Genomic DNA, 11,637 nt, shown 5'->3' on the forward strand with positions numbered 1-11,637 from the left:
GAAACCAGCATTCAGCATTTGTTTTGCAGGAGCCATTACAGATGCAGCGCACCTCAAGCAGTGGCCCCGCAGAGCTCCTTCCCAGGAGCTACACCCAGCATCTCAGCATCCAGATGCCACCACTTTGAACTGTGTCTGTGTGCACCTGGGCTTTATTTTTATTTAATTTGTGCACCTATTAGCAAGATGTATCCCTAAGGTAACTGCTTCTTTGCTTTACGCCACTTTGGCTTACAAAAGGTTTCACAGGAATGCTCTACTTTCAGATAGGGCAGCCTGTACTCAGTTTGAAGTGGCAGTAATAGGAATTTAGGTATAAGATGATGACTTGGAAAGAAATACATAGAAAAACAAAAGAGCAACAACCCAAGACAGGCACAGTCGCAGAGGGGCCATCAGGAGAGAACTTGCAGGTCCACAGAGGTGGGGCACAGACCCTCACCCCAACTTTGCAGGGGCCTGAACCCTCACCCCTTCTAGGAGGTCTCCTGCCCCCATGGCTGCTTCGCTTCCCATGCCCAGCTCTAATTGGGACCCAGGCAACAGACAGAGACTTGGCCGACAGCAGCTGCCCTCTCACTGCAACAAGACATGTTTGAGTTGTCTTGTACCCATGGTGTGGGGAAGTGGGTTTTTGATATCTAAATCCAACCTAGCATCAGGAATGCTCAGGGCCTACTCAAGAAGGCAAATAATCCTTTCCACTAATATTTACAGAGTAAAATAAGATTGTTGTTAGAGTATTAAATTTGACAGTAAAATAGTAGTCAAGTTCTCAGACTAATTTAAATTGGCTAAGTGAAATAAGCGAATATTCTAGAAAAATTAATGGTACTGGACAAAAAACTGTTCCTAAAGTGTTAACTAAAATTTTTATTGGTAGTTCATCTCATGGTAAAATTGCGTAACATGTAATGAACCTAAAGGAGTCATATTTTATTTACTTATTTTTTTATTTTATTTTTTTAAAATATATTTTATTGATATTTTACAGAGAGGAAGGGAGAAGGATAGAGAGCTAGAAACATCGATGAGAGAGAAACATCGATCAGCTGCCTCCTGCACACCTCCCACTAGGGATGTGCCCGCAACCAAGGTACATGCCCTTGACCGGAATCGAACCTGGGACCCTTTAGTCTGCAGGCCGACACTCTATCCACTGAGCCAAACCGGTTTCAGCTAAAGCAGTCATATTTTAGTGCAAAAAATTAAAATTTAAAAGCTATCAAGACTACATTATAAAATTTCCAAAAGCCTCCTAATATTTAAATCAAAAAAGGGGGGAATAGTAGAAGAATATCATGTAAGGAAAAATATCCTGTAAGTAAATTACATCTAGAAAATTTTTACTTTAGAAAATTAACTTTCATTTGTAATGCTAACAGCAAGACACCCATGAAAAACACACATGGTGTCAAAACAAGCCAAAGGAAAATCGTTTGGGCAAAAAATGAAAAAGGATCCCAAGTCAAATTTATAGAAAAGATTCCTTTATTAACTTTTGGTCGAGAATATGTTTGTATATTTTCAGAAAACACCTTCAAGACCATGTGGATTCCTGCAACAGAGAGGAATTGACAGGACTGCTCCAGCCATGAAGACAGAAGAGAAACAGTCCATAGATGGAAGACGCTGACGACGCCTTGCCATACTAGCAGTCAGCAGCTGTGCGTCGCGGCAGGTTGCCCAGGACCAAACCAGAGAGGGTCAGACCTTCATTACCACCATTTGTCCACCATCCAGAACTGAAATATCATTGCTGACATGTACACATAAGGAACTGTTTGACACTGAAATTGGGACTCAAAAGAACTGTTGGCCCAGAAACAAACTCACTACAGACTGATTCATTTGCCTCCCAGCATAACCATTATTGCTTGTCTCATTTTCGGTTCTTACAAGTGTATTTCTAGTGTCACATGATCTCACTCATCTAGGGGAAATAATGAACAACATAAACTGATGAACAAAAACAGACCTGGAGACAGGGAAGCATCGATCAGACTGTCAAACCTCAGAGGGAAGGTAGGGGAGGGTGGGGGTAAGGGGGAGAGATCAACCAAAGGACTCGTATGCATGCATATAAGCCTAACCAGTGGTCACGGACAACAGGGGGATGGGGGCATGCGTGGGGAGGGGTTTGGGATGGGAATGGGGGGAATGAGGACAAATATGTGACACCTTAATCAATAAAGAAATTAATAAAAAAAAAGAAAGAAAGAAAAAAAGAGTAATTTAAAAAGTTGGATTTAAATGTTGAGAACCAAGGACAAGATAACTTTGAGGTAGCCAAGTCTGGGAAAACACAAAATGAAAAAATTAGAATGATAAGGAATTAATGAACTGAGCTTTCCAAGTGTAAAGTGCCAAGTGTCAATGTGATACCTATATGTCCTTTGAGCAAGTGGAAATATACAACTGGACAAAGCAATAAGAAATTAGGAACTGACACCACAGATTTGGGAATCATAAGTATATAAGTAGAAACTGAAAATATGTAAACATAAGTGCCCAGGAGAAACAGGACAAACCCTTTACATAACTATATATTTTATATAATACATATATGTCATACATATATGTGTATATATGCACACACATATACATGAAAGATAAGAGTGACTCCAACTTCCCAAAATACAAATTTTTTAAATTGCAGATCAACAAAATCTTACTATGTGCCCAAGACACTCCTCTACCCAAATGAACAAGCTAAAAAAGGCAGAACTAGGTCTTGGTAGCAGCTATAGATATTTTTGGATTCCCAAAATGATGCTAAATCAAGGGACTGCTATCATCTATAGAAAAATATACCAATAAATACTTATTAAATTATTAATTACTTCTCTTCCAGAACTGATTTTCTCCCCAAACCTGCTCCTCCCAGAATTTTCTCCACCTCAACAATGACACCACCACCCACCCAGTTGCTCAATCCAAAAATCAAGATCTTCCTGATGCCTCTTCCCCTCACTCAACCCAGTTATAGTTCTACTAACTCTACCTCCAAACCTACCTCCAGATTCTCTCCATCTTCACTATACCTCCCTAGTTCACCACTGTCTTGACTGGGGTATAGACAAGCCTCCTAACTGGTCTTCCTGTTCCTATTCTCACCCCCCCACCCACCCCCCCACACACACAGAACTGTAAACTAAACCTTACAATTTAGTTTCCACCCAGAAGCCTCAATTACATCAAGTCACACCCCTGCTTAAAATCTAGGTGTATTGTCATTGCACCTAGTAAAGAAAACCCAAACTCTACATATCCTGGCCTAAAGGTCCTCTGTGACCAGATCCCTGCTTATCTTCTCCAACCTCATCTTTTACCAGAGTCCCTTTCACCCACTAGGTTCCAACCATAGGACCACTATCCACATGTGTCCTCCCTTCCTGGAGCTGACACTCCAGGAAAGGTCATGGCTGTCATTTTTCTTTCTTGTCTTAGTTTATGTCACCTCTTCACAGTCCTCCTCTGACTAGCCAGTCTAGAGAAATGTCCTATAATCACTTCCAATTGTATCACCCTACTCTATATTTTCATCATAGCATTTATCCCTGATATTTTGCTTATTTATCTGTTTATCACCTATTTTCCTTCAGAGCTGAGTAGTTACAACAGACTGTCTGGCCCACAAAGCCTAAATTACAGGGGTGGGCATGGGCAAATATAGAAAAACACATTACAATAGCTTCAATAACTCAAAAGAATGTCACACTGCCACTGTATATCTACTTTCACCCACCCCTGTATTTACTACCTTGTCCTTTACAGAAAAAGTTTGCAAACCGCCGCCCCGCCTCCCGTCCCCCAAAAATTTAACTACCATTTTGCAGGAAATAATAGAGGACAAAGAAAATGTTAAATTATACTATAGGAAATGTAATCACCAAAATCCCAAATGAGGATTCTAAATCTGTGCTGTTCAATGTGGTAACCACTATCTACACCTGAAAAGTGGCTAGTGATAATGATAATTATTTGGGGTATATTGGGTTAAATACATCATTACCATTATTTTCACCTGTTTTTTTACTTTTTAAAATGTGGCTACTAAAAAGCTTAAAATAGGGAGTTTACATTACAGATCTGTTGGACAATGTTTTAAATTATAATGTTTGAGTCATAAAAGTGAAAAGAGAAAGTAGTAGTTAACTACCATAAAAGTCAAGACAAAGTGTTAGTCTTAAGGGAGTGGGCAGTGACAAGTGGGGAGTGAAGGAGGTGTTGTATTTGGGATGCCACAGAGGGCTTCTGGGGTAATGGCTGTCAAAATTCTATTGTGTTTCATAGATGACAGCTACTAGATGACATTACCTTATAATAATTCAGTTAAGCTGTATACTTTGTACTGATTTTTGAATGTTATTTTAATAATTTTTAAAAATTGTTTGGAAGTAAAATTTATCATCTTTAAATTTAGAATCTAAAAATAAGACTCATCAGCATGTGCCTGATGCTCTTGGTCCTGTTCACATTAAGTGATTCTAGGGCAGATGCTAGGCAAATTAAAAACCTCAAAGGACTCGCTCTAGTCCACAAACTCTGGTGTCTGATCCTCTGAAGCACTACACAGAGAGGCAGTACAGCCTCACTGTGAAGGCCGTGAACTGCTTAGATTCCAATCCCAGCTCCACCACTACTAACGAGGCAACCTTAAGCAAGTTACTTCGATTTTCTGTGCCTCTGTTTCCTAAAATGTAAAATGGGTGATCTACCCCATGGGGTTGTGAAAAAATGAATTAATTTATATAAACCACTTTAAAGAGGCCAAGGAAGATGAAGTACTGCATTTAGGTGCTTGCTGTTTTTATTATTGTTGCTATTTCTACACTAAAGAAATCTAGATCCTTGGATTTAAAATTGCTATTACGTGAGATCATCCTATACACTTACACAGAGGATGCAAAGGGCCAAATGGCTTTCCCAACACATACTGTGCTTGTGTATCTGAAAGTCAAAAATTCCAGGAAACGTTACCCTCCTATATGACAATCCAGCCTTCAATGCACAAAGGTATGTTACCCCTTAATGCAGCTTTGATCTTCCTAATTATGGATCCCATTTCCTCTGACTTCCCCCCTTTTATAACAACTACCAATGTAAGAGAAAATCATGGTCTAATTAAGAAAGAAACATAAAGACAATGAAATGATTCATATTAAACTATCAAGGCCAGAATTAAGTATTAATTTTGCAAAAAGAATCCTAATATGAGAACCAAACTCCCCAAAGAAATTCTTAAAATATTAGAGAGGACCATATATGTGTACCATAAATACTGAGTTAACTTACCTGTTCATCTGAAGCTAGATTAGTAAACAATGGAACAATTTCACTTTTCACACTATCTAATTCTAAAACTTTTGCAAATTCGCCCAATTTGGAAGCAGCAGCACGTCGTACCATTGGTGTATCATCTGAGCACAAGGAACGGAAGTGCCTGGAGCAAATAAAATAATGAAAGTACTTCCTGTCAAATACCATTGATTAAATACTCCCTCCCCAACAACAACACAAACACAGCAAGGCATTTTTAGAGTTTTCTTTTACAAACACTGTGATTAGGCTTCTACTCATGGAAGAAACAAAGATAAAACACTGGTATATTCAACTGAACAATAAAAAGTGGTGTCATCAATCTTATTATCCTGATATCAGCCACTCAGTGGTAAGAGGGTACTGTGTAAATTGTCCCAATAACCCCAAATAACTAAAAAAATGCCATATCTTACTGTCTAATTTCTGCTTTGACAGCATTTGAAGCCCTGGGATAGCAAACGCTGAACAAACCACATGCAGATGTGCGAGACGTGAACCAATCCCCACTCGCTAGGCGTTTCACCAGAGGTACAAAATGAGCTTCCAGAGCAACAGGAGTATGCTCCTGGGAGATCTGCCTCAGGGACTCCACAGCCTTGTCTCGTACCACAGTCTCTTCCACCGTTGCCAGACTTTCCAAAGGAGGCTGAATAGACCAAAGAGGAAAACCAGAGAAAAAAACTTACTGAATCAGGTTAGATGCAGATTATCACCTTTTAAAGTGACTGAAGGGAGGTGGTACATGTAACCAGAATGTTAGCTACATCACACCAAATGGCTACTTTCAGTTCACACAGTGATAACATATGGTGTGTCCAACCTGAAGACACGACTTCTGTAAGACAGCCAAGATCTCATGTCCCAGATGGCAATTCCCAGATGGTGTCTACAAATGACACAGTGGAAGAGACTTGACACAATATTAATATTACTGTGAGCTGAATCACTAGGTTTAAAAGATACATAGCCAAATTCAGACAGGATCATGCATATTTATTCAAAAGGAGTGCAAAAACATGACCAACACTGGGCACAATAATAACATGATGACATCTCACCAGGCCATGAGTCCATTGCCTTTGAGTATTATTCTACCATTCCTGGAGATGTAAGCAACCCATGTCCACTACCTCCACACAACTTATCCAACCAATAGAAGGCTGAGTACAAAATCACTTTTTTTCAGAATACATACAGAATCTTTCCATGAGCCAGACATGTACAGTAGTTTCTAACAATTAAGTAGAGTACAGAGATGGCAGTAATCTTTGCTTGCAGCTTAGAAACAGAAAAGATCAAAGGGGCTGCTCTGGTGTAAGATCCTTAAGTATCCAGTGAGAAGTGAAAGCAGCCGGTTCCTTAAACTTCATCCTTTTTGGGTTTGTATTTGGTCAGTTACATTCAGTATATGCCATGACCTGAATTTGGTCATTTCTACAAAAACCATACTTAGAACTGACCAAAAGAGTAAAACAATTATGCGCAGCTGGGGTGGCTCAGTGGTTGAGGGTCAAGCCATGAACTAAGAGGTCACTGGTTCGATTCCTGGTCAGGGCACATGCCCGGGTTGCAGGCTCAATACCCAGTAGGGGGTGTGCAGGAAGCAGCAGATTGATGTTTCTATCTCTACATCCCTCTCCCTTCCCCCTCTTTAAAATCAATCAAAACTTTTTAAAGAGTGAAACAATTATAGTAAGTCAAAGGAAAGAAGCATGTCTACTTAAAAATCCATTTCAAAAATTGTTTGAAACACAAAGGTAGAAAGTACTCAGCTTTTGCCTAGCCAGTGTGGCTCAGTGACTGAGCATCAACCTACGGACCAAAAGGTCACAGTTTAATTCCCGGTCAGGACACATGCCCAGGTTGTGGGCTCGATCTACAGTGGGGGGGTGAAGGAGGCAGCTGATCAATGATTCTCTCTCATCATTGATGTTCCTATCTCTCCCCTTCTCCCTTCTTCTGAGAAGTCAATAAAAATTTATATTAAAAATAAAAGTTTCGCCCTAACGAGTTTGGTTCAGTGGATAGAGCGTCCACCTGTGAACTGAAGGGTCCCAGGTTCAAATTCCGGTCAGGGGCACATGCCTGGGTTGCAGGCTCGATCCAACGTGCAGGAGGCAGCCAATCAATGACACCCTCTCATCACTGATATTTCTATCTCTCTCTTCCTCTCTAAAATCAATAAAAATATATTTAAAACAAAAACAAAAGTTGCCTTAAAAAAAAAGAAGAAAGTACTCAGCTTTCATAAGAGGATTTTGGAAACCCTTTGAAAAGATAACTGCTTTCTTACTTACGAAGGTCTTTCATGATCTGGCCATGCCTTCTGACCCTCTCTCGTGCAATATCACTATATAATCTCTATCACTACTACAGGATAAGGCCAAGTTCCTGAGAACTGCATATGAGTTGTCTCTTGATTTAAATGCCAAGATCTTTCAATAAAGGATTATTATTATACTAGAGGCCTGGTGCACGAAATTCGTGCACTGGAGTGGTGGGGAGAGGGTAGGGAGGTCCCACAGCCCGGCCTGCAGTCCGGAAGCCCTCAGGGGATGTCCGACTGACAGCCCGCTAGAAGCTGGCAGTCAGACATCCTTAGTGCTGCCGCGGAGGCAGGAGAGGCTCCCACCACCACCGCTGTGCTCTCCAGCCGTGAGCCCAGCTTCTGGCTAAGCAGTGCTCCCCACTGTGGAGGCGCACTGACCAGCAGGGAGCTCCTGCATTGAGTGTCTGTCCCCTGGTGGTCGGTGCGCATCATAGCAACCACTTGTTCCACTGTTCGGTCAGTTTGCATATTAGCCTTTTATTATATAGGATTATAGCATTGAGGATAGAGAAGAAACAGGAAGATAGGTTCCTTGCTCGAGTGGAGTTTATATTCTAATGGAGGAAGACAACAACTAATCAAGAAAATAATGAGTACTCTGAAAAAAACTAGAATATGATGATAAGAGATGACTGGGAGGCAATTCAGGTTAGGTGGTCAGGAAAGGCCTCTTTTAGTAACACACTGAAGTTGATATCTGAATGACAGGGAGCCAGTCACAGGAAGCTCAAAAGAACATTATATTAGAGGGAATACCTAGGGCAACAGTCTTAAGGCAAGGATTTGTAAGCTGAGGTAAAGCTATGACAGGACTATGGACATTCTAAGAGCCATAGCAGAGAGTGATCCATCTGCGGGGTGAAGAGTGACATGTAAGGGTAGGTGGGAGGCAAGAGTAGATGGCAACTAGTTAGGAAGTAACCTAGAGGAAAAATCATGTGATCTGAAAAGACTAGAGGAAAGATGAGCTAGGTAGTAGTGGGGATGGAAAAAAGTGGAATGATTTGGAATATATAGAGAATCTACAAGAGTTACTAATGAATTAGATTTGGAAAATGAGGGAAAGAAGAGTCAAGAATGCCTCCTAAAAAAAAAAAAAAAAAAAAAAAGAATGCCTCCTAGGTTTGGCTTGTGCAACTGGGTAGATGGTGATGCCATTTACTGAGATGGGACATGAAAGATATTTTGGAGAGAAAACCGAGTTCTGTCTTAAGCATGATAAATTTGAAATGCCTGTTTGATATCCAAGTAGAAAAATCACAGGTAGATATGGAGATATATATATATACACATATACATATATTTATATATACATATTTCTATGTATATACAGATACATATATTTCTATGTATATACATATACATGGAATTCCATGGAAAGGTTGGAGGTAGAGACAGAAATCACAAGAGTCAGCATCATATAGACAGCATTTCAGCCTTTAAGCATACATCCCTATCTTGTCCAACTGTGGAATTCCTAACATCCTTCAAAACCAAGTTCAGACATCACCTACCAAGGTTTTCCCTCATCACTCTGGATTAATAATACCTTTCTATTCTCTATTACTTAGGTACCTTCTATGGGCTTCTATTTTTCCATCTAACACTGTACAGTAATTATTTGTTGATACATAAGGACAGAGATCTCATTCCATTCACACGGGTCTTCTTTAACATCAACACTGTAACTTCAGTGCCTGATATAGTAGGCTCTTAATAACTGCCAACTAAATTGAACTGAACTCTTCAAATTCACAAAGAAAGTCAGAAGTAAAAGTTATGCTTATAATCAAAGACAGAAAGCTAATATATGTATATAAATGTTTCCAAAGTCATGATATTGCTAGATGAGAATTAAGATTTCCAACTTCAGGGATGGGGGGTGGGGGGTGAGGAACATAAATAGAAACAAACAATCCTTCTCCCAAATTCTAAAACTAACAAATAAGTCTACAGAGGCAGATAAGAAAAGAGGAAGAAGTTCTTATATGCATAGTCAGAAAAATTAAGAATGGGTAGGGTCCATTGAATCCAAAGTGCCTACAATATTTGTTCTCTCCACAGCTAACACAGGGACTAACTATAAGATCTGCATAAATAATGCTGCAGTGTGCCTATCACCAAACAATGAACCATTTATACTGCAAAGTTCTAAAAGGAGGGTAGGCAGAATATACTCACCAGCAAGCAGTGGGCAAAGTCAGGTCCTCCCACCAGGCCGGTGAAATTTCCCAGCTGCTCAGCAAGAGCTAACAGCACCTCATCTTCATCATAAATTGTGTCTGGAAATGACAACAACCTGGTAGTCATCAACAAGGACAGCTAGCCCAGAGCTGGACATGCAAACAAAACTCAGAATAGACTCAATATGTAACTAGATGGTCCTGTCACTGGCCTAACAGTGGTTTCTTCCTTCTCCATCGAGAGTCTTCCTGGATCTGTTTTACAGAATTAATTAGAAACTCATAATCCCATATCAATTACTCTCCTATTAGGTAAACAGTTAATGCCTGAATATGTGCAGCCACGTCACAATATGCTCCATCCTGTTTCTTTTGCAAAAAACGGTCAGGCTCAATTTGGTGCTCAATACCATGACTAACAAATTCTAAAACACCCAGTTTTGAAAGCAACTGGAAAATGGTAATGCCTATGCCTTTCTTTAAGCAAAAATTCACAAACCTGTGAGGAATGGCAGCAGCTCAGTTCGCGTCCTTTCTACTCCAAGCGCTAGGGCAATTGTCGATAACTTCTTAATGCTGTTGAGGCGGAGCTTTAAAAAACAAAGTGAAAAGAAAACAAACTAAAGAAACAAAAGGCTAAAGTTGCAAACTAGTGAGATAATGGCATACCGGTAAGAAGGAGGAAAGCCTTCCATTTAGATTTTATTCTGAGGAAACTCAGGAGCAGTGTAACATGGCTTCATTAGCCAAAGGAAGATTTCTTAGGAGAAATGAATGAAAGAGAACGGAATACCCAGGGCGTGAGACGATGTTAAAAAGAGAGCTCGGGCCCTGGCTGGTTTGGCTCAGTGGATAGAGCGAAGGACTGCGGAGTGAAGGGTCTCGGGTTTGATTCTGGTCAAGGGCACATGCCTAGGTTGCTGGCTCAGTTCCCAGTGGGGGGCGTGCAGGAGGCAGCCAGTGGGTGATTCTCTCATCATTGATGTTTGTCTCTCCCTCTCTCTTCCTCTCTGAAATCAATAAAAAATATTTTTTTAAAAAAAGAGAGAGAGAGAGAGAGAGAGCTCGGACACTGGGGAAGCAGGCGACGCGGTCGACCGCAGCAACGCCGGCCTCTCCAAGGAGCATTCCACCCGGGCTGCCACACCGGCTCCGCCGGGTCGTGGCCATGCCGCCCGCGTCCTACCCAACAAGCCGGGCCAGTTTCCCAGCTCAGAGAAAGACTACCTGCACTTCAATGGGCCCTTTGGCATCCCGCAGCCTCCCCGGTGCCCCACCGCCCGGTGCCACCCTCTTTCCGCTCGCTCCACCTCCAGACCCCGGCCCAGCGCGGCGCGCGGCGCTGCCTCCGCACCGCCCGGAAGGGGCGCCCGGGCGGGAAGCCGGTTCTCCCACAACCGCCCGGCGGGACGCCGGGCCTACGCCTTAGGGGGTCCGGAGGAGGGGTGCCGGGGAGGCCCCAGGGGGGTCGGGTGGAGGTCCTCTCGGGTCTTCCCCTTCCTCCCCCTCAAGTTTCTGCTTGAGTCCAGCTCTTTGAATCCTGGGCCGCCCCCCCTCACCGCCGGCCTTCCCCCTTCCCTACCCGCGCGCCCGACCGAGCCCGCCTCCTCTCCCGGGCCCAACTCCAATACCTGCACGTCCTCATTACGGAGCTCATCGATTAAAACCGCGATCGGGTATAGCGAATCGTCTCCATCTCCGCCCGCTGCCCCCGAGCCGGTCCCGGGCCCAGCCGCACCCGCCATGTTCTTTCTCCTCAGCCTGCTCACCACCGCCCGCCCCGCGCCCAGGCCCCGCCCC

At 42.3% G+C, this 11,637-nt stretch overlaps 1 protein-coding gene across 3 annotated transcripts in view; it reads right to left on the reverse strand.

Moving 5' to 3' along the window:
• Positions 1-11,637, reverse strand: part of PPP2R1B (protein phosphatase 2 scaffold subunit Abeta) — a 41,292-nt gene extending 29,655 nt beyond the window's left edge. For 2 of the 3 annotated variants that reach the window (XM_080642430.1, XM_080642428.1), the window contains exons 1-5: positions 11,469-11,637; positions 10,337-10,427; positions 9,836-9,936; positions 5,739-5,971; positions 5,299-5,446 (exon numbers count right to left, since the gene is read on the reverse strand). In XM_080642430.1, coding sequence (XP_080498556.1) covers positions 5,299-5,446; positions 5,739-5,971; positions 9,836-9,936; positions 10,337-10,427; positions 11,469-11,582 — 687 coding nt within the window. In that variant the 5' untranslated portion in view covers positions 11,583-11,637. The remainder of the gene's footprint in view (positions 1-5,298; positions 5,447-5,738; positions 5,972-9,835; positions 9,937-10,336; positions 10,428-11,468) is intronic. The other variant, XM_080642429.1, reaches the window with a different exon arrangement.

This window comes from Plecotus auritus, assembly GCF_963455305.1.
Source record: "Plecotus auritus genome assembly, chromosome: 9".
In the NCBI taxonomy this organism is placed as follows: Eukaryota; Metazoa; Chordata; class Mammalia; order Chiroptera; family Vespertilionidae; genus Plecotus; species Plecotus auritus.